This window comes from Heterodontus francisci, unplaced genomic scaffold, assembly GCF_036365525.1.
Source record: "Heterodontus francisci isolate sHetFra1 unplaced genomic scaffold, sHetFra1.hap1 HAP1_SCAFFOLD_705, whole genome shotgun sequence".
NCBI lineage: Eukaryota > Metazoa > Chordata > Chondrichthyes > Heterodontiformes > Heterodontidae > Heterodontus > Heterodontus francisci.
Genome location: NW_027142242.1, coordinates 365,755 through 388,596, shown reverse-complemented (window position 1 = coordinate 388,596; position 22,842 = coordinate 365,755). Strand labels below are relative to the sequence as shown.

Here is a 22,842-nt window from a genome sequence, read left to right as displayed (position 1 = left end):
CTATAAAATTCTAACAGGACTAGACAGGCTAGATGCAGGGAGGATGTTCCCGATGGTTGGGGAGTCCAGAACCAGGGGTCACAGTCTCAGGATACGAGGTATGCCATTTAGAACCGAGATGAGGAGAAATTTCTTCACTCAGAAGGTGGCGAACCTGTGGAATTCTCTACCACAGAAGGCAGTGGAGGCCAAGTCATTAAATATATTCAAGAAGGAGATAGATATATTTCTTAATGCCAAAGGGATCAAGGAATAAGGGGAGAAAGCGGGAACAGGGTACTGAATTAGACGATCAGCCATGATCTTTTTTGAATGGCGGAGCAGGCCTGAAGGGCCGAATGGCCTACTCCTGTTCCTGTTTTCTATGTTTCTATGTAGGGATTTCGAGATGTTAAGTGAGTGGGCAAAACTTTGACAGATGGAATATAATGTGGGAAAATGTGAGGTTTTTCACTGGTGCGAAGAATAGAAAAACAGAATATTAGTTGAATGGAGGGAGACTGCAGAATGCTGCGGTACGGAGGGAACGCGGGGGGGCGGTGGAGGTCCTCATACATGAATCACAAAAAGTTAGCATGCGGGTGCAGCAAGTAATTAGGAAGGCAAATGGAATGTTGGCTTTTATTGCAAGGGGGTTGGAGCGTAAAAGTGGGAAAGTCTTGCTACAATTGTACAGGGCATTGATGCGTCCACACTGAGGTCCACACCGAGAGTACTGTGTACAGTTTTGGTCATATTAAAGGAGGGATATACTTGCATTAGAGGCAGTTCAGAGAAGGTTCACTAGGCTGCTTCCTGGGATTAAGGGGTTTGTCTTTTGAGGAAAGGTTGACCAGGTCAGGGCTATACTCATTGGAGTTTAGAAGATTGAGAGCTGATCTTATTGAAACGCATAATATTCTGAGGACTTTGACAGGGCAGGAGCTGAGATGTTTCCCCTTGTGGGAGAATCTAGAACAAGGGGGCGCAGTTTCAAAATAAGAGGTCTCGGGTTTTGGAACTCGAGCGGCGGCTGGAGATATTGTGGTGCATCCGTGAGGCAGAGAACTACATGGATAGCACATTTCAGGAGGTAGTCACCTCAGAGCTTAAGAGATCATAGCTGGAGAGGGACTGGTTGGCTGCCAGACAGACAAGAAGGTCAAGGCAGGTAGTGCAGGGGTCCCCGGAGGGCATCCCACTTTCTAACCGGTATTCAATTCTGAGTACCGATGGGAGAGAGGGTGACTCTGGAGAGTGCAGCGAGAGTCATGACCAGAGCAACATAGGTGGCTCAGCTGTGCAGGGAGGGAGGAGAAAAGACAAGAGAGCAATAGAGTTAGGGGATTCTATAGTTAGGGGAACAAATAGGCGTTTCTGTGGTCGCCGACGTGATTCCAGGATGGTATGTTGCCTCCCTGGTGCAAGGGTCATAGATATCACAGAGTGGCTACAGAGCATTCTGGAGGGTGAGGGTGCACAGCAAGAGGTCATGGTCCATATTGGTACCAACGATATAGGAAGAAAGAGGAATGAGGTCCTGCAGGCTGAGTTTAGGGAGTTAGGAAAGAGATTAGCAAACAGGACCTCAAAGGTGGTAATCTCCAGATTACTCCCAAGTGAGTATAGAAATAGGAGAATACACCAGATGAATGCATGGCTGGAGGGATGGTGCAGGAGGGAGGGCTTCAGATTTTTGGGGCATTGGGACCAGTTCTGGGGAAGGTGGGACCTGTACAAGCCGGACGGTCTACACCTGAACAGGACTGGGACAAATATCCTTGCAGGAAGGTTTGCTAGTGGGTTTGTTGGCGATGGTTTAAACTGGTTTGGCAGGGGGGTGGGAACCTGAGGGCAGTTTCAGATAGGACAATTTCAGGGCAGGGAACAGGATGCAGAATATTAGTTAGTGACTCTGAAAGACAAGAAGCAAAGGTGAAAAAGTGTGCAGCACAGGAATTTGGCAGTGTTAAAAGGTATTTGTTTAAGTGCAAGGAGTATAGTAAATAAAGCCGATGAGCTGAGGGCACAGATAGACACATGGCAACACGATATCATTGCTATAACGGAAACTTAGCTTTAAGAAGGGCAAGAATGGCAGCTCAACATCCCTGGATATAGAGTTTTCAAGCAGGATAGAGAGGGGGATAAAAAAGGAGGGAGTGTGGCATTATTAGTTAAGGAATCAATAACAGCTGTGAGGAGAGAAGATATGCTAAATGAATCATCAAATGATGCCATTATGGATGGAGCTCAGAAATAACAAAGGGGCAGCCACACTACTAGGGGTGTACTATAGACCCCCTAATAGTGAGCGGGAGATAGAAGAACAAATATGTAGGCAAATTTCTGAGTGCAAAAACATTAGGGCAATAATAGCTGGGGATTTTAACTACCCTAATATCAGTTGAGATACAAACAGTGTGAAGAGCTGAGAGGGCACAAAATTCTTCAACGGCATTCAAGAGAACGTTTTTAACCAACACGTAACAAGCCCAACGAGAGGGGATGCAATTCTAGATTTAGTCTTCGGAAATGAATCTGGGCAAGTGGATGAAGTAGCAGTGGGTCATCATTTTGGAGATAGTGACCGGACTACAGTTAGTTTTAACATTACCATGGAAAGGGACAAAGATAAAACAAGAGTAAAAGTTCTAAATTGGGGGAAGGCAAATTTTTAAAACTGAGAGGTGATCTGGTGAAAGTGGACTGGATACAGCTAATTGAAGGAAAATCAGTGGCCAACCAGTGGGAGGCATTCAAAAGCAAGATTCTACAGGCACAGTGTGGGCATGTCCCCACAAAGATAAAGGGTGGTACAGCCAAATCTAGAGCACCCTGGTTATCTCGAAGTATACAGGGTAAGCTAAAGCAGAAAAAGAAAGCTCATGACGGTCACTAAAAACTTAGCACTTTAGAAAGCCTAGAGGAGTACAGAAAATGCAGGGGTGAAGTAAGAAAGGAAATTAGAAAAGCAAAGAGAGTACATGAAAAATTATTGGCAGGAACAATCAAGGAAAACCCAAAAATGTTTTATCAGTACATTAAGAGCAAGAAGATAACTAAGGAAAGGGTAGGGCCTATCAGAGATGTACAAGGGAACTTATGCATGGATGCAAATGATGTGGGCAGGGTTCTTAATGAGTTTTTTGTCTCTGTCTTCACAAAGGAGAGGGTTGATGCAGACATTGTAGTAAAAGAGGACTGTGAAATATTCGATACAATAAGCAGAATGAGAGAGGAAGTACTAGAGGGCTTGACATCCTTGAAAGTGGATAAATCGCCAGGGCCGGATGGATTGTATCCCACATTGTTAAAGGGAGGAAATAGTGGATGCACTGAGGATCATCTTTAAGTCCTCACTGGATACAGGCGAGGTGCCAGATGATTGGAGTTCTGCGAACATTATACCATTGTTTAAAAAGGGTGTGAGTGATAGGCCAAATAATTATAGGCCGGTCAGTCTGACCTCGGTGGTAGGTAAAGTATTAGAATCAATTTTGAGAGATAGGATAAACTGCCACTTAGAAAGGCACGGATTAATCAGGGATAGTCAGCATGGATTTGTTCAGGGAAGGTCATGTCTCACTAACTTGATTCAGTTTTTTGAGGAAGTAACAAGAAAGATTGATGAGGGAAGTGCAGTGGATGTGGTCTAAATGGATTTTAGTAAGGCAATTGACAAGGTCCCACATGGCAGACTGGTCAGTAAAACAACCCTTGCCGATTCAACTGGTCAGGGGTGGCACAGTGGCGCAGTGGTTAGCACCGCAGCCTCACAGCTCCAGGGACCCGTGTTCGATTCTGGGTACTGCCTGTGCAGAGTTTGCAAGTTCTCCCTGTGTCTGCGTGGGTTTTCCCCGGGTGCTCCAGTTTCCTCCCACAGACAAAGGCTTGCAGGTTGATAGGTAAATTGGCCGTTATAAATTGCCCGAGTATAGGTAGGGGAATTGAGGGAAGGTGGGGATGTGAGAGGGTAATGGGATTAATGTGGGATTAGTATAAATGGGTGGTTGATGGTCGGCACAGACTCGGTGGGCCGAAGGGCCTGTTTCAGTGCTGTATCTCTAAATAAAATTAAATTAAAAAATAAAATGAAAACCCATGGGATACAGGGGCATGCTGAATCCAAAATTGGCTCAGTGACAGGAAGCAAAGGGTAGTATTCGATGGATGTTTTTGTGAATGGAAAGCATTTCCAGTGGCGTTCCACAGGGCTCAGTGTTGGGTCCCTTGCTGTTTGTGGTATATATTAATGATTTGGACTTAAATGTGGGAGGCATGATTGGGAAAATTGCCGATCACCCAAAAATTGGCAATGTAGTTAATAGTGAAGAGCATAGCCGTAGACTCCAGAATGATATCAGTGGTTTGGTTGAGTGGACGGAAAAGTGGCAAATGGAATTCAGTCTGGAGAAGTGTGAGATAATGCATTTGGGAAGGAAAAACAAAGCAAGGGAATACACAATAAACGAGAGGATATTGAGAGGGGTATAAGAGGTGGGAGACCTTGGAGTGCATGTCCACAGGTCCCTGAAGGTGACAGGACAGGTAGATAGATTTGTGAAGAAGGTATATGGACTGCTTTCCGTTATTGGCCGAGGTATAGAATACAAAAGCAGGGATGTAATGCTGGAACTGTATAAAACACTGGTTAGACCACAGTTGGTGTATTGCGTACAGTTCTGGTCACCACATTACAGAAATGACATAATTTCTCTGGAGAGAGTACAGAGGAGATTTACAAGAATGATGCCAGGGCTTGAAAGTTGCTGCTATGAGGAAAGATTGGATCAGCTAGGGTTGTTTTCCTTAGAACAGAGGAGGCTGAGGGGTGACTGAATTGAGGTGTACAAAATTATGAAGGGCCTAGAGTAGACAGGAAGGACCTGTTTCCTCTAGCGGAGAGGTCAATTACCAAGGGGCACAGATTTAAGGTGATTGGTAGAAGGATTAGAGAGGACATGAGGAAAATCTTTTTCTCCCAGAGGGTGGTGGGTGTCTGGAATTCACTGCCAGGAATGGTGGTAGAGGCAGAAATCCTCAACTCATTTAAAAGGTACCTGGACATGCACCTGAAGTGCTGTAACCTGCAAGGCTACTGACCAGGTGCTGGAAGGTGGGATAAGATCGGGCGGCTAGTTTTTTTGGCCGGCACAGACACGATGGGCTGAATGGCCTCCTTCTGTGCTGTAATTTTTCTATGGTTTCTATGGTCTCCCACTTAAGATGGAGAGGAGGAGGAATTTCTTCTCTGAGTGTTGTTAATCTTTGGAATTCTCTTCCCCAGAGAGCAGTGGAGGCTGGGTCATTGAATATAGTCAAAGCTGAATTAGACACATTTTTGATCCGCAGAGGCGTCAAGGGTTTTTGGGGGGGCAGACAGGAAAGTGGAGTTAAGGCCAGAATCAGATCAGCCATGATCTCATTGAATGATCTCCTGCTCCTATTTCTTATGTTCTTATGTACAGATGATTGAGGTTCAGTGAAGGAATTGGTCTAATGTTTCCTGAGTTGCTCCCTGTTCCCTGATAGGTTCCCCTGCCACCCAACTCCCCACAACCCCTAATACATCAACACTCCCACCAACTCCGCCGCCCCCCACCCCAGCCCCCACCTCTGCTCCCATCATCCTCATGGTTCATTTTCTCTAATATGGCACCCCCTAACCTGTTGCTCCTCGTTTCAGTGAACAGCGTTCCTTGGTCGAAGGAAAGCACCAGGCAGAACAGCCATACCTTCAACTGTCGGATGCTGGTGCGAGTACCGGAGGAGGCGGATACAGGTAGCCGGGAGGCGAGGCAGCAGTACGAGATAATGCAGTGCTTCACCGTGTCGCAGCCCAAGTCTATAAAGGAGGAGGGAGATGGTAAGTAATTTTTGGAGAATAGGATGGGCAGTGTGCTAAAGTTGGCTGGATGCTCCTTGTCCTTCTTATTGTGTCTCCGGGCATCTGTCGTCCACCTTAGTCATAGAGTCATAGAGTTGTACAGCATAGAAACAGGCCCTTCGGCCCACTGCGTCCATGCCGACCATAATGCCTATCTATACTAATCCCACCTGCCTGCATTAATTCCATATCCCTCTATGCCTTGCTCATTCAAGTACCTGTTCAGATGCCTCTTAAATGTCGCTACTGTTCCTGCCTCCACCACCTCCTCAGGCAGCTCATTCCAGCTCATGTGTGAAAGATTTACCCCTTTGATCCCCTTTAAACCTCCTCCCTCTCACCTTAAATCTATGCCCTCCAGTTTTAGTCAGCCCTACCATGGGAAACAGACTCTGGCTATCTACCTATCTATGCCTCTCATAATTTTATATACCTCTATCATGTCCCCTCTCAGCCTCCTTCGCTCCAGGGAAAACAGACCCAGCCTATCCAATCTCTCTTTATAACTCAAGCTCTCCAAACCAGGCAACATCCTTGTGAATCTTTGCTGCACCCTCTCTAGCTTAATCACATCTTTCCTGTAGTGCGGCGACCAGAACTGCACACAGTACTCCAAGTGCGGCCTAACCAACGTTATGTACAACTGTAACATGACATCTCAACTCTTGTACTCAATGCCTCGGCCGATGAAGGCAAGCGTGCCATACGTCTTCTTCACTACCCTGTCTACCTGTGTTGCCACTTTCAGGGAACTATGTACCTGCACCCCAAGGTGTCTCTGCTCAACAACACTCCCCAGGGCCCTGCCATTCACTGTCCTGCCCTGGTTTAACTTCCCATTCTCTCCCATTTCTTCGCACACCAACTTCTGCTTACCAGGTAGTCAGTTGCTCGGTGCTAGATGAGGCAGCCGAGGTAAAGCTGGCTTTGGCGGAGAGCCTGAGATTTGCATAGCGCATCCTAGGGGATCTGCCCCAGCAGAGTGCCCCACTGTCAGCACGAGACGATGATGAAAAAAGCTACCCCCAAGGAGAACCAGCCTCAGCCTCATCCTGTTTCCTTGCTGGCAACTTCATGGGATGGCCCGATTCTAAAAGAAAAGTACTGTGGATGCTGGAAATCTGAAATAAAAACAGAAAATTTTGATGATAGGTCACACACCTGAAACGGTAACTCTGCTTTTCTCTCCACAGATGCTGCCAGATCTGCTGAGTATTTCCAGCACTTTCTGTTTTTATCCCCAGTTCTAAAGGCTGTCTTTTTAATTGCTCCACAGACCTGCAGTCCTGTTTGATCTGCATAGCCCGGAGATTACCGAAACCACAGCACACTCCTATGTCTGAGACATTCATTACCAAACAGGACACAACGGGTAAGGACAGCGAGACTCTGTCAGCAGTTGATGCAATCCTCTGAAGCATCAAAACTGAATTGGCAGAACTGATGGGACGTGGGGAGCAGATCCTGGGAGTTAGGAGTAAGAGGGAAATTAAAAGAGAATTGAGTGGTGGGATCTTAACAGTCAAAGACATTGCAGTGGATTGTGTTAAATAGGATCAGAGAGAACTAAATGTGTTTCTGGAAAGGGAAAAGAGTGAGAGAACATAGGTGTAGTCCATTCAGCCCCTCGAGCCCATTTTGCTTTTCATGGCTGATCTGTATCTTAACTCCATCGGTTTGATACTCTCAATACCCTTGTCTAACAGTCTATTGATCTCAATTTTGAACTTTTTCAACCAACCCCCAGCATCCACAGCTTTTGGGGAAGAAAGTTCCAGATTTCCACAACCATTTGTGAAGAAGTACTTATTGATTTCAACAGGCTAGCTCTAATTTTAAGATTGTGCCTCCTTGTACTGGATTTACCCGCCAGAGGAAATAGTTTCTCTCTGTCTCTGCTATCAAATCCTTTAATCATCATAAACACCTCAATTAGATCAACCCTTAATCTTCCATACACAAGGGAACACAAGCTTAGTCTATGCAATCAGTCCTTATAACTTAATCTTTTTAGCCCTGGTATCATTCTGGTGAAACTGCAGTGCACGCCCTCTAAGGTCAATATATCCCTCCGAAAATGCAGTGCGCAGAACAAAGAACAGTACAGCACAGGAACAGGCCATTCGGCCCTCCAAGCCTGCGCCAATCTTGATGCCTGTCTAAACTAAAACCTTCTGCACTTCCGGGGACCGTATCCCTCTATTCCCATCCTATTCATATATTTCTCAAGATGCCTCTTAAACGTCGCTATCGTACCTGCTTCCACCACCTCCCCCGGCAGCAAGTTCCAGGCACTCACCACCCTCTGTGTAAAGAACTTGCCTCGCACATCCCCTCTAAACTTTGCCCCTCTCACCTTAAACCTATGTCCCCTAGTGACTGACTCTTCCACCCTTGGAAAAAGCTTCTGACTATCCACTCTGTCCATGCCGCTTATAACTTTGTAAATTTCTATCAGGTCGCCGCTCCACCTCCGTCGTTCCAGTGAAAACAATCCAAGTTTATCCAACCTCTCCTCATAGCTAATGTCCTCCAGACCAGACAACATCCTGGTAAACCTCTTCTGTACCCTCTCCAAAGCCTCCACATCCTTCTGGTAGTGTGGTGACCAGAAGTGCACGCAATATTCCAAGTGTGGCCTAACTAAGGTTCTGTACAGCTGCAGCATGACTTGCCAATTTTATACTCAGTGCCCCGACTGATGAAGGCAAGTATGCCGTATGCCTTCTTGACTACCTTATCCACCTGCGTTACCACTTTCAGTGACCTGTGGACCTGTACGCCCAGATCTCTCTGCCTGCCAATACTCCTAAGGGTTCTGCCATTTACTGTATACTTTCAACCTGTATTAGATCTTCCGAAATGCATTACCTCACATTTGTCCAGATTAAACTCCATCTGCCATTTCTCCACCCAAGTCTCCAACCGATCTATATCCTGCTGTATCCTCTGACAATCCTCATCACTATCAGCAACTCCACCAACCTTTGTGTCGTCCGCAAACTTACTAATGAGACCAGCTACATTTTCCTCCAAATCTTTTATATATACTACAAACAGCAAAGGTCCCATCACTGATCCCTGCGGAACACCACTAGTCACAGCCCTCCATTCAGAAAAGCACCCTTCCACTGCTACCCTCTGTCTTCTATGACCAAGCAGCATGTAATAGACAGAGCTAAGCGATCCCATAACCAACGGATCAGATCTAAGCTCTGCAGTCCTGCCACATCCAGCCGTGAATGGTGGTGGACAATTAAACAACTAACTGGAGGAGGTGGTTCCACAAATATCCCCATCCTCAATGATGGGGGAGCCCAGCACATCAGTGCGAAAGATAAGGCAGAAGCATTTGCAACAATCTTCAGCCAGAAGTGCTGAGTGGATGATCCATCTCGGCCCCCTCCTGAAGTCCCCAGCATCACAAATGCCAGTCTTCAGCCAATTCGATTCACTCCACGTGATATCAAGAAACTGCAAAGGCTATGGGTCCTGATAATATTCCGGCAATAGTACTGAAGACCTGTGCTCCAGAACTTGCCGCAGCCCTAGCCAAGCTGTTCCAGTATAGCTACAACACTGGCATCTACCCGGCAATGTGGAAAATTGCCCAGGTTTGTCCTGTAGACAAAAAGCAGGACAAGTCCAACCCGGCCAATTACCGCCCCATCAGTTTACTCTCAATTATCAGCTTGGGCTGATAAGTGGCAAGTAAACTTCGCGCCAGCCACACAAGTGCCAGCAATGACCATTTCCAGCAAGAGAGAATCTAACCAAATCCCCTTGACATTCAATGGCATTACCATCGCTGAACCCCCACTATCAACATCCTAGAGGCTACCATTGACCAGAAACTGAACTGGAGGAGCCATATAAATACTGCGGCTACAAAAGCAGGTCAGAGGCTCGGAATCCTGCGGCGAGTAACTCATCTCCTGAGGCGAGTAACTCATCTCCTGACTGCCCAAAGACTTTCCATCATCTACAAGGCACAAGTCAGGAGTGTGATGGAATACTCTCCACTTGCCTGGATGGGTGCGGCTCCAACAACACTCAAGAAGCTTGACACCATCCAGGACAAAGCAGCCCGCTTGATTGTCACCCCACCCACCACCTTCAACCTTCACTCCCTTCACCACTGACACCCAATAGCAGCAGAGTGTACCAGCTACAAGATGCACTTCTGCAACTCGCCAAGGCTCCTTCAACAGAACCTTCTAAACCCGTGAGCTCGACCACCTAGAGGGACAAGGGCAACAGGTGCATGGGAACACCACTGCCTGCAGGATCTGCTCCAAGTCACACACCATCCTGACTTGGAACTATATCATCATTCCTTCACTGTCGCTGGGTCAAAATCCTGGAACTCCCTTCGTAACGCAATGTGCATGTACCTATACCACATGGACTGCAGCGTTTCAAGAAGGCAGCTCACCACCACCTTCTCAAGGGCAGTTAGGGATGGGCAATAAATTCTGGCCTAGCCAGCGACGCCCACATTCCATGAAAAATGACAAAACAGACTTAATGGGGTCCGGAGTCAATGTTGAGGACTCCCAGGGCCACTCCATCCTGACTGTATACCACTGAGCCGCCACCTCTGGTGTGTTCTGTCCTGCCAGTGGGACAGGGTTGGTGATAGAGGAGTCTGAGACATTGGCTATATGGTACGATTCCGTAAGTATGACTGTGTCAGGCTGTTGCGTGACTATTCTGTGGGACAACTCGCCCAATTTTGGCACAAGTCCCCAGATGTTAGAAGGAGGACTTTGCAGGGTCGACTGAGCAGGCTGTGCCTCTGTCATTTCCAGTGCTTAGGTTGATGCCGGGTGGTCTGTCTGGTTTTATTCTTTCTTGACTTCTGTGTAGCAGTTTGGTATAACTAAGTGGCTTGCTAGCCCATTTCAGACGGCAGTTAAGAGTCAACCACATTGCTGTGGGTCTGGAGTCACTTAGACCAAACCAGGTAAGGATGGCAGATTTCCCCCCCAAAGGACATTAGTGAACCAGATGGATTTTTACAACAATCTGGTAGTTTCATGGCCATCATTACAGAGACCAGAATATAAGGAGAGGGTGGGTAGTTGGGGTTGGGGGATATGGGAAGATGTTAGGTAGGTGGGTTTGAGGATGGGGGGTGATGATGGCTAGGTGGTATTGGGGATTTGAGGAGAAGGTGGGTTTGAGGATAGGGGTTGATGGTGGCTAGGTGGGGTTGGAGACTTGAGGAGAAGGTTGGGTAGGCCATAGAGTCATTACAGCACAGAAGGAGGCCATTCGGCCAATAAAGTCCATGCCAGCTCTGTAGAGCTATCCAATCGGTCCCATTTCCCCGCTTTATCCCTGTAGCCCTGCAAGTTTATTTCCCTCAAGTGTCCATCCAATTTCTTTTTGAAATCATTGATTGTCTCTGCTTCCACCACCCTCGTAGGCAGCGAGTTACAGGTCATTACTACTCACTGTGTAAAAAAGCTCTTACTCAAATTCCCCCTCCATCTCATGCCCAAATCCTTCAATCTGTCTCCCCTGGTCCTTGTACAGTCAGCTAATGGGAACAGTTTTTCTTTGTTTACTGTACCTAAATCTGTCATAATCTTTACACCTCTATCAAATCTCCCCTCAATCTCCTTTGCTCCAAAGTAAACAACCCCAGCTTCTTCAACCTAATTTCCAAGCTAAAATCCCTCATCCCTGGAACCATTCTGGTAAATCTCCTCTGAACCCTCTCAAGAACCCTCACATCCTTTGTGCCCAGAACTGGACACAATACTCTAGTTGTGGTCTAACCAGGACTTTATAAAGCTTCAGCATAACTTGACAGTCTGAAAAACAACTATTTACCACGACTCACTGTTTTTTATCCTTAGGCTAATTTTTTATCCAACACTGAGCCTCCTATTCCATGAGTTTCAAATTTGTTAACCAGCCTTTTATATGATACTTTGTCAAAGGCTTTCTTAAAATCCTTATAGACCACATCCATTGCTTTTCTTTCATCAACCTTCTCTGTTAATTCATTAAAACAATCAATTAGATTAGTCAACGATGATCTGCCTTTTACAAATCCATGCTGGCAAACTCAAACCTCTCCAAGTGCCTATTGATTTTGTCCCGGATTATTGTTTCTAAAACCTTACCCGCCACTGATGTTAAACTGACTGTCCTGTACTTACTTGGACTATCCTTACACCCTTTCTTGAATAAGGGTGTCACTTTTACCGCTATCTAATCCTCTGGCACCACCCCAGTATCTAGGGAAGATTGGAAGATTATGGCAAGCCCTTCCCCTATCTCCACTCCCACTTCCTTTAGCAACCTGGGGTGCAAGCCATCTGGACCCTCAGAGGTGTCGTAAGACATTTGATAAAATGTCGCATAATAGACTTGGTAAAACTCAAGACCATGGGATTAAAGGGACAATGGCAGCATAGATATAAAATTGTCTAAGGGATAGAAAGCAAGAGTAGTAGTGTTGTTTTTCAGACTTAAGGGAAGAGATGTTCCCCAGGAGTCAATATTGGGACTGTTGCTCTTTCTGATATAAATGGCTTGGACGGGTTTACAGGGAATAATTTCAAAGTTTGCAGAGAACACAAAACTTGGGAATGTAGTAAACAGTGAAGTGGAGGAGAGTAACAGACTTAAGTACACATGAAATGGGCAGACAGGTGGCAGATGAAACAACACAGAGCAGTATGAAGTGATACGTTTTTGTAGGAAGAATGAGGTGCGGCAATATGAACTAAATGGTACAATTTTAAAGGGGATGCAGGGACATAAAAACCTGGGGGGTGTGTGTGTACACAAAACTTTAAAGGTGGCAGGACAAGTTGAGAAGGCTTTTAAAAAAGCATATGGAATCCTTGGCTTTATTAATAGAGGCATAAAGTATAAAAGCAAGGAAGTTATACCAAGCCTTTCTAAATCACTGGTTCGGTCCCAGCTGGAGTACTGTGTCCAGGTCTGGGCACCACACTTTAGGAAGGAGATCAAGACCTTGGAGAGGAGATCTACCATCAAAAATTTCGAAAGGAAATTGCATACATACCCAAAAAAGAGCAATTTCCAGGGCTGTAGGGAAAGAGTATGTATGTGGAATTGATTGGATAGCTCTTTCAAAGAGCTAACAGGCACGATGGCCAGAATGACCTCCTTCTGTGCTGGAAGATTGCATGAAGGAGAGAATCTTCCCTACTTAAAAGGAGGGTTATATATATTGGGAGGCCCCTTTGTTTTTCCACAGTTCCCTTTCCCCTCTCACTGCCAGGGTGCAGTGTGATTGGTGCTGGGTGCAATCCAGGATGTTTTAACCAACTGGCCACTGCAGCCATTGACTGTGACCCACTGAGTAACATATTTAATCATGGGGGCATCACATCCGACATGCTTGTGCAGACTTGCACACACAGATAGACCCACGCACAGGTGTAGACAGCTTCCAGCGGTTTCTTGACTGATATCAATTTTATTGGTTTTATTGGTATTTAACTCTGTTTCTGATTTGATATTTTTATAGGAAAGATCATTTCCATTGATGCGAGCAGTCTGCGGGCCTCCGGGAGAGTGGGCTGGGAGGACCTCGTCAGAAAATGTATTTATGCTTTTTTCCAACCCCAGGAGCGGGGGCCGTCTTATGCTAAACAGCTGTTGCAGGAAGGTAGGTCCTTGCTGTCTGCCTTCGTCCACTGAACAGTGATCAGGAGCAGGAATCCTGGCTGATTTCCCCCTCTGTTTAACCCAGGGGTCATTGGACAGTGATCAGGAGCAGGAATCCTGGCTGATTTCCCCCTCTGTTTAACCCAGGAGTCACTGAACAGTGATCAGGAGCAGGAACCCTGGCTGATTTCCCCCTCTCTCTAACCCAGGGGTCACTGGACAGAGATCAGGAGCAGGAACCCTGGCTGATTTCCCCTCTTCTAACCCAGGGGTCACTGGACAGTGATCAGGAATAGGAACCCTGGCTGATTTCCCCTTTTCTAACCCAGGGGTCACTGGACAGTGATCAGGAGCAGGAACCCTGGCTGATTTCCCTCTCTCTCTCTAACTCAGGGGTCACTGGACAGTGATCAGGAGTAGGAACCCTGGCTGATTTCCCCTTTTCTAACCCAGGGGTCACTGGACAGTGATCAGAAATAGGAACCCTGGCTGATTTCCCCTTTTCTAACCCAGGGGTCACTGGACAGTGATCAGGAGCAGGAACCCTGGCTGATTTCCCCTTTTCTAACCCAGGGGTCACTGGACAGTGATCAGGAGCAGGAACCCTGGCTGATTTCCCCTTTTCTAACCCAGGGGTCACTGGACAGTGATCAGGAGTAGGAACCCTGGCTGATTTCCCCTTTTATAACCCAGGGGTCACTGGAGGACAGTGATCAGGAGCAGGAACCCTGGCGGATTTACTGTCTCTCTCTCTCTCGAACCCAGGGGTCACTGGACAATGAACAGGAGTAGAAACCCTGGCTGATTTCCCCCCAGCTCTCTCTCTCTCTCTCTAACCCAGGGGTCACTGGAAAGTGATCAGGAGCAGGAACCCGGTTGATTTCCCCTCTCTAACCCAGGCATCACTGAACAGTGATCAGGAGCAGGAACCCTCGCTGATTTCCCTCTCTCTCTAACCCAGGGGTCACTGGTCAGGTAGGAAAGTATGTTGTGAAGAGGACATGAGGTTGCAGATGTAGATAGGTTGAGTGAGTGGGCAGAAATCTGGCAGATAGAATATAATGGGGGAAAATGTGAAGTTGTTTGTTTTGGCAGGAAGGATAAAAAAGCATTTTATTACTTAAATGGAGAATTTCTGCAGAATTCCAAGGTGCGGAGGGATCTAGGTGCTCCAGTGCAGTGCAGGAGTCACAAAAAGTCGGTATGCAGGTACAGCAGGTAATAAAGAAGGCTAATGAAATGCTACCCTTTATTATGAGAGGAATTGAAAACAAAAGTAAGGATGTTATGGTTCAGTTATACAGGGTATTGGTGAGACCACATCTCGAATACTGTGTGCAGTTTTGGTCTCCTTATTTAAGGAAGGATGTGAATGCGTTGGAGGCGGTTCAGAGGAGGTTTACTAGATTGATACCTGGAATGAGCGGGTTGTCTCATGAGGAAAGGTTGGACAGACTGGGCTTGTTTTCACTGGAGTTTAGAAGAGTGAGAGGAGACTAGATTGAAGTATATAAGATCCTGAATGATGTTGACAAGGTGGATGTGGAAAGGATGTTTCCTCTTGTGGGTGAGTTCAGAACTAGGGGGCACTGTTTTAAAATTAGGGGTCACCCTTTTAGGACAGAGATGAGGAAAGATTTTGTCTGTCAGAGGGTTGTGTGACTTTGGAACTCTCTGCCTTTGAAGATGGTGGAGGCGGAGACATTGAATATTTTTAAGGTGGAGGTAGATAGAATCTTGTTAGGCAAGGGAATCAAAGGTTATCAGGTGTAGCTGTAAGTGTGGATTTCAAAACACAATCAGATCAGCCATGATCTTATTGAATGGTGGAGCAGGCTCGAGGGGCCGAATGGCCTACTTCTGCTCCTAATTCATATGTTCATATGGACAGTGATCAGGAGCAGGAACCCTGGCTGACTTCCCCTCGCTCTAACCCAGGGGTCACTGTACAGTGATCAGGAGCAGCAGCCCTGGCTGATTTCCCCTCTCTCTAACCCAGGGGTCAGTGGACAGTGATCAGGAGCAGGAGCCCTGGCTGATTTCCCCCTCTCTCTAACCCAGGGGTCACTGGACAGTGATCAGGAGCAGCAGCCCTGGCTGATTTCCCCTCTCTCTAACCCAGGGGTCAGTGGACAGTGATCAGGAGCAGGAGCCCTGGCTGATTTCCCCTCTCTCTAACCCAGGGGTCACTGGACAGTGATCAGGAGCAGGAACCCTGGCTGATTTCCCCTCTCTCTAATCCAGGGGTCACTGGACAGTGATCAGGAGCAGGAACCCTGGCTGATTTCCCCCTCTCTCTCTAACCCAGGGGTCAGTGGAAGTGATCAGGAGCAGGAACCCTGGCTGATTTCCCCCTCTCTCTCTAACCCAGGGGTCACTGGACACTGATCAGGAGCAGGAACCCTGGCTGATTTCCCCCTCTCTCTCTAACCCAAGGGTCACTGGACAGTGATCAGGAGCAGGAACCCTGGCTGATTTCCCCCTCTCTCTCTAACCCAGGGGTCACTGGACAGTGATCAGGAGCAGGAACCCTGGCTGATTTCCCCCTCTCTCTCTAACCCAGGGGTCAGTGAACAGTGATCAGGAGCAGGAACCCTGGCTGATTTCCCCCTCTCTCTCTAACCCAGGGGTCAGTGATCAGGAGCAGGAACCCTGGCTGATTTCCCCCTCTCTCTCTAACCCAGGGGTCAGTGAACAGTGATCAGGAGCAGAAATCCTGGCTGATTTCTCCATAACTTTTTCTTCTGTATATTTATCCAATTCCCTTTTGAAAGTTACCATTGAATCAACTGCCACCACCCTTTCAGCCATTGCATTCCAGATTACAACAATTCGCTACATAATTTGTTTTCCTCATGTCACCTCTCATTCTTCTGGCAATTACCTTAACTCTTTGTCCTCTCGTTATAGACCCTTCTTCCAATGGAAACAATTTCTATAGGGGACACATGGCATAGTGGTATTGTCACTGGACTAGTAACCCAAAGACCCAGGGTATTGCTCTGGGGACATGGGTTCAAATCCCACCACAGCAGAAGGTGGAATTTGAATTCAGTTAATAAACCTGGAATTAAAAGCCAGTCTAATGAAAACATTGTCGATTGTTGTTAAAAAAAAAACCCATCTGGTTCACTATACTGTCCTTTAGGGAAGGAAATCTGGCCTACATGTGGTTGACTCTTACACGCCTTCTGAAATGGCCCAGTAAGCCACTCAGTTGTATTGAACTGCTACGAAGTCAATAAAAAAGAATGAAACCTGACAGACCACCCGGTTGACCTAGGCACCCGAAACGACAACGTCAAACCCAGCCCTGTCCACCCTGCAAAGTCCTCCTTACTAACATCTGGGGGCTTGTGCCAAAGTTGGGAGAGCTGTCCCACAGACTAGTCAAGCAACAGCCTGACGTCGTCAGACTCACGGAATCATACCTTACGAACAATGTCCCAGACACTGCCGTCACCATCCCCGGGTATGTCCTGTCCCACTGGCAGGACAGACCCAGCAGAGGTGGCGGCAGTCGGCTTGGGAATTGCCCTGGGAGACCTCAACATTGACTCCGGACCCCATGAAGTCTCATGGCACCAGGTCAAACATGGGCAAGGAAACCTCCTACTGATTACCACCTACCGCCCTCCCTCAGCTGATGAATCAGTACTCCTCCATGTTGAACACCACTTGGAAGAAGCACTGAGGGTGGCAAGGGTGCAGAATGTACTCTGGGCGGGGGACTTCAATGTCCATCACCAAGAGTGGCTCTGTAGCACCACTACTGGCTGAGTCCTAAAGGGCATAGCTGCAGGTGGTGAGGAAACCAACAAGAGGGGAACCATACTTGACCTCATCCTCACCAATCTACCTGTCACAAATGCATCTGTCCATGACTGTACTGGTAGGAGTGACCACCGCACAGTCCTTGTGGAGACTAAGTCCCGCCTTCACATTGAGGATACCCTCCATTGTGTTGTGTGGCACTACCACCGTGCTAAATGAGATAGATTTCGAACAGTTCCTCAGGGTAGTGTCCTAGGCCCAACCATCTTCAGCTGCTTCATCAATGATCTTCCTTCATACACATAAAGCAGGACAAGTCCAACCCGGCCAGTTCCCGCCCCATCAGTCTACTCTCAATCATCAGTAAACTGATGGAATGTGTTGTCAGCAGCGCTATCAAGTGGCACTTGCTTAGCAATAACCTGCTGAGTGATGCTCAGTTTCGGTTCCGCCAGGGCCACTCAGCTCCTGACCTCATTACAGCCTTGGTTCAAACATGGACAAAAGAGCTGAACTCAGGAGGTGAGCTGAGAGTGACTGCCCTTGACATCAAGGCAGCATTTGACGTGTATGGCATCAAGGAGCTCCAGCAAAACTGGAGTCAATGGGATTCAGGGGGGGAAACTCTCCACTGGTTGGAGTCATACCTAGCGCAAAGGAAGATGGTTCTGGTTTTTGGAGGTCAATCATCTGAGCTCCAGGACATCACTGCAGGAGTTCCTCAGGGTAATGTCCTAGGCCCAACTATCTTCAGCTGCTTCATCAATGATCTTCCTTCAATCATAAGGTCAGAAGTGGGGATGTTCCCTGATGATTACACAATGTTCAGCACCATGCACGACTCCTCTGGTACTGAAGCAGTCCGTGTAGTATTGCAGTAAGACTTGGACAATATCCAGGCTTGGGCTGATAAGTGGCAAGTAACATTCGTGCCTCACAAGTGCCAGGCAATAACCATCTCCGACAAGAGAGAATCTAACCATCTCCCCTTGACATTCAATGGCATTACCATCGCTGAATCCCCCACTATCAACATCCTAGGGGCTACCATTGACCAGAAACTGAACTGGAGTAGCCATATAAATACCGTGACTACAAGAGCAGGTCAGAGGCTAGGAATCCTGAGGCGAGTAACTCACCTCCTGACTCCCCAAAACCTGTCCACCATCTACAAGGCACAAGTCAGGAGTGTGATGGAATACTCTCCACTCGCCTGGATGGGTGCAGCTCCAACAACACTCAAGAAGAGTGATTGGATAGGCTGGGTCTGTTTTCCCTGAAGCGAAGGAGGCTGAGAGGGGACATGATAGAGGTATATAAAATTATGAGAGGCATAGATAGGGTAGATAGCCAGAGTCTGTTTCCCATGGTAGGCGTGACTAAAACTAGAGGGCATAGATTTAAGGTGAGAGGGAGGAGGTTTAAAGGGGATCAATGGGACAAATTTTTCACACGAAGAATAGTGGGTATCTGGAATGAGCTGCCAGAGGAGGTGGTGGAGGCAGGAACAGTAGCAACATTTAAGAGGCATCTGGACAGGTACTTGAATGTGCAAGGCATAGAGGGATATGGAATTAATGCAGGCAGGTGGGATTAGTATAGATAGGCATTATGGTCGGCATGGATGCGGTGGGCCGAATGGCTTGTTTCTATGCTGTACGACTCTATGACTCTGTGACTCTAAGAAGCTCGACACCATCCAGGACAAAGCAGCCCGCTTGATTGGCACCCCATCTACAAACAGTCACTTCCTCCACCACCGACGCACAGTGGCAGCAGTGTGGACCATCTACAAGATGCACTGCAGCAACGCACCAAGGCTCCTTAGACAGCACCTTCCAAACCCGCGACCTCTACCAACTAGAAGGACAAGGGCAGCAAATACATGGGAACACCACCACCTGCAAGTTTCCCTCCAAGTCACACACCATCCTGACTTGGAACTATATCGCCGTTCCTTCACTGTCGCTGGGTCAAAATCCTGGAACTCCCTTCCGAACAGCACTGTGGGTATAACTACGCCAAATGGACTGCAGCGGTTCAAGAAGGCAGCTCACCACCACCTTCTCAAGGGCAATTAGGGATGGGCAATAAATGCTGGCCTGGCCAGCGACGCCCACATCCCATGAATGAATAAAAATAAATCTTCCTTCAATCATAAGGTCAGAAGTGGGGATGTTCGCTGATGATTGCACAATGTTCAGCACCTTTCGTAACTTCTCAGATACTGAAGCAGTCTGTGTAGAAATGCAGCAAGACCTGGACGATATCCAGGCTTGGGTTGATAAGTGGCAAGTAACATTTGCGCCAGCAATGACCATCTCCAACAAAAGAGAATCTAACCATCTCCCCTTGACATTCAATGGCCATCGCTGAATCCCCCACTATCAACATCCTAGGGGTTACCATTGACCAGAAACTGAACTGGAGTAGCCATCTAAATACCGTGGCTACAAAAGCAGGTCAGAGGCTAGGAATCCTGAGTAACTCACCTCCTGACTCCCCAAAGCCTGTCCACCATCTACAAGGCACAAGTCAGGAGTGTGATGGAATACTCTCCACTTTCTTGGATGGATGCAGGTCCAACAACACTCAAGAAGCTCGACACCATGCAGGACAAAGCAGCCCGCTTGATTGGGACCCCATCCACAAACATTCACTCCCTACACCACCGACGCACAGTGGCAGCAGTGTGTACCATCTACAAGATGCACTGCAGCAACGCACCAAGGCTCCTTAGACAGCACCTTCCAAACCCGCGACCTCTACCAACTAGAAGGACAAGGGCAGCAAATACATGGGAACACCACCACCTGCAAGTTTCCCTCCAAGTCACACACCATCCTGACTTGGAACTATATCGCCGTTCCTTCACTGTCGCTGGGTCAAAATCCTGGAACTCCTTTCCTAACAGCACTGTGGGTGTACCTACCTCACATGGACTGCAGCGGTTCAAGAAGGCAGCTCACCACCACCTTCTCAAGGGCAATTAGGGATGGGCAATAAATGTTGGCCTAGCAAGCGACGTCCATATCCCATGAATGAAAAAAAAATTTCATCTCTCTAATCCCTTCATAATTTGGTCAAATCTCCTCTCAACCTTTTCTGCTGTAAGGTGAACAACCCCAGTTTCTCCAGTCGCTTCACGTAACAAATCGCTACCCTCATTAATCCTCTCTGTTACTTCAACAAAGAACTCGATCAAGTTAGTCAGATACCATTTGGCTTTAACAAATCCATGCCTGCTTTTAGTTATTGGCCCATAATTTTCCAAGTGCCATTTAATTTTGTCACAGATTAATGTCTCTAAAAGTTTCCCCATCACTGACACTAGCCTGACTGGCCTGTAATTGCTGGGTTTATCTCTCTTCTTTTTTGAACCGGAGTGTAACATTTGCAATCCTCCAGCTCTCTGACACAACTCCAGTATCTGAGGAATATTGAAAGGTTGTGGTCAGAGCCTCCATAGTTTCCACCCTTACTTCCCACAGCAACCTGGGATGCATCCCATTGGGGCCAGGTGACTTTCTCCTTTGAATGCTGTCAATTTTATCTATTTTTATCCTATGTCATTTATAGTCATAGAGTTGTACAGCACAGAAACAGGCCCTTCGGCCCATCGTGTCTGTGCCGGCCATCAAGCACCTAACTATTCTAATCCCATTTTCCAGCACTTGACACATCAAGATCGGCGCAGGCTTGGCGTGCCGAATGGCCTGTTCCTGTGCTGTACTGTTCTTTGTTCTTGACCCGTAGCCTTGTATGCTATGGCGTTTCAAGTGCTCATCTAAATACTTCTCCCAACTCCTCCTTTACTGTGACATTGGCAGCATCCTCTTCTCTAGTGAAGATAGATGCAAAGTACTCATTCAGTACTTCAGCCAAGCCTTCTGCCTCCAAAGAAGATCTTTTATTTGTCCCTAATAGTCCCCACCCTTCCTTCAACTGCCCTGTTACTCAGTATATAGGCCAGATCAGGTAGGTTTGGCAGGTTTCCTGCCTTAAAGGACATTAGTGAACCAGTTAGGTTTTTTTGACAATTCCACAGCTGACACCAGCTTTTATTAAACCATACTTTTTTTCAATGGAATTAAAGTTCTTTAGGTGCTGTGCTGGAATTTGAAATCGCATTCTCTTTCATGCAGTGAGAGAAGTGCAACTCCACTGTGCCCCTTTGTGGTTTGGCTTCGGTTAGTATATTTGTAGTTGTTTCATGAGACAGGTTCTGATACTTGTTTTTATTCCTCCACAGTCCTGAGGAATGGGACAGCAGTGAGTGCATATTATCGATTCTCTCTGAGTGATGGTACAGTCCTGAGAGCTCAGACCAAGTGTAAGCTGTGCTACACTACCAACGTGGAAACGCAGCCCATCATCATGGGCATGTATAGCATGCACAGGTAGGCATTATGCTACCCCTTCTACACAGGCTTATGTCTCTGGGGCAGGGGACAGACTGAGGAGGTGGAGGGAGGGGACCAGACTGGGGGTCTTGTGTCTTCGTGGGGGAGGGGACAGACTGGTATTTATTAACGATTTAGGTGATGGGATGGAAAGTCACATGCAATTTTGCCAATGACACAAAGATAGGTGGCATTGTTAGCAGTGTAGATGGAAGGACAGAAACCATTTGGTTAGAGTTGAGAAGCAAAAAAGATATAATCACGCTACTGGGGTATTCTATAGGCCTCCAAATAGAGAGAGACAGATAGAAAAACAAATCTGCAGGGAAATCACAGAGACATGCAAAAATTATAGAGTGGTGATATTGTGGGAACTTTAATTACCCAAAGATCGATTAGGATAATTTTAGAGTAAAGGGAAAGGACAGAGAGGAATTTCTGGATTGTGTTCAGGAGAACCTCCTTGATCAGTATGTTCTCATCCCAACTAGAAAGGAGGCATTGCTGGATCTGGTGCTGGGAAATGAGTAATCATTATATCATAAGGTTTAGGCTAGTAATGCAGAAAAACAAGGAACAGTGTAAGATAGAATGGCTAGATTGGAAGAGGGCTAATTTTAATGTGATGAGAAGGGATCTAGCCAGGGTAGAATGGAACCAAAGACTGACAGGCAAAATTGTAACGGAACAACGGGGGTTATCTTGAAAGAAGAGATGCTTCAGGTACAGGCTAGGTACTTTCCAACAAGGGCGAAAGGTAGGGGAACCAAAAACAGGGCGCCTTGGATGACGAGGGAGATAGAGATTATGATGAAACAAAAAAAGAGGGTGTATGATGCATGTCAGGTGAATTCTTCAAGTGAGAACCAGACCAAATACATTAAGTGAGAGGGTAGATGAAGAGGAAAATAAGACTGGCAAAAAGAGAATATGGGAATAGAATGGCAGTCAAAATAAAAGGGAACCCAAAAATTTTCTGTTGGCATGTAAATAGTAAGTGAGTAGTAAGAGGTAGAGTGGGACCTATTAGGGACAGAGAGGGTAATATATGCTTCGAGACACAGGGCAAAGCAAGCACACTTAATGAGTACTTTGTATTGATGTTTACTAAAGAAGAGGAATCTGACAAAATATCGATAG

At 46.9% G+C, this 22,842-nt stretch overlaps 1 protein-coding gene across 6 annotated transcripts in view; it reads left to right on the top strand.

Moving 5' to 3' along the window:
• ncoa1 (nuclear receptor coactivator 1) overlaps nt 1–22,842 on the top strand; it is a 146,951-nt gene that overhangs the window by 79,928 nt on the left and 44,181 nt on the right. For all 6 annotated transcript variants that reach the window (XM_068028429.1, XM_068028426.1, XM_068028427.1 and 3 more), the window contains 4 exons: nt 5,669–5,848; nt 7,146–7,241; nt 13,386–13,526; nt 21,552–21,699. In XM_068028429.1, coding sequence (XP_067884530.1) covers nt 5,669–5,848; nt 7,146–7,241; nt 13,386–13,526; nt 21,552–21,699 — 565 coding nt within the window. The remainder of the gene's footprint in view (nt 1–5,668; nt 5,849–7,145; nt 7,242–13,385; nt 13,527–21,551; nt 21,700–22,842) is intronic.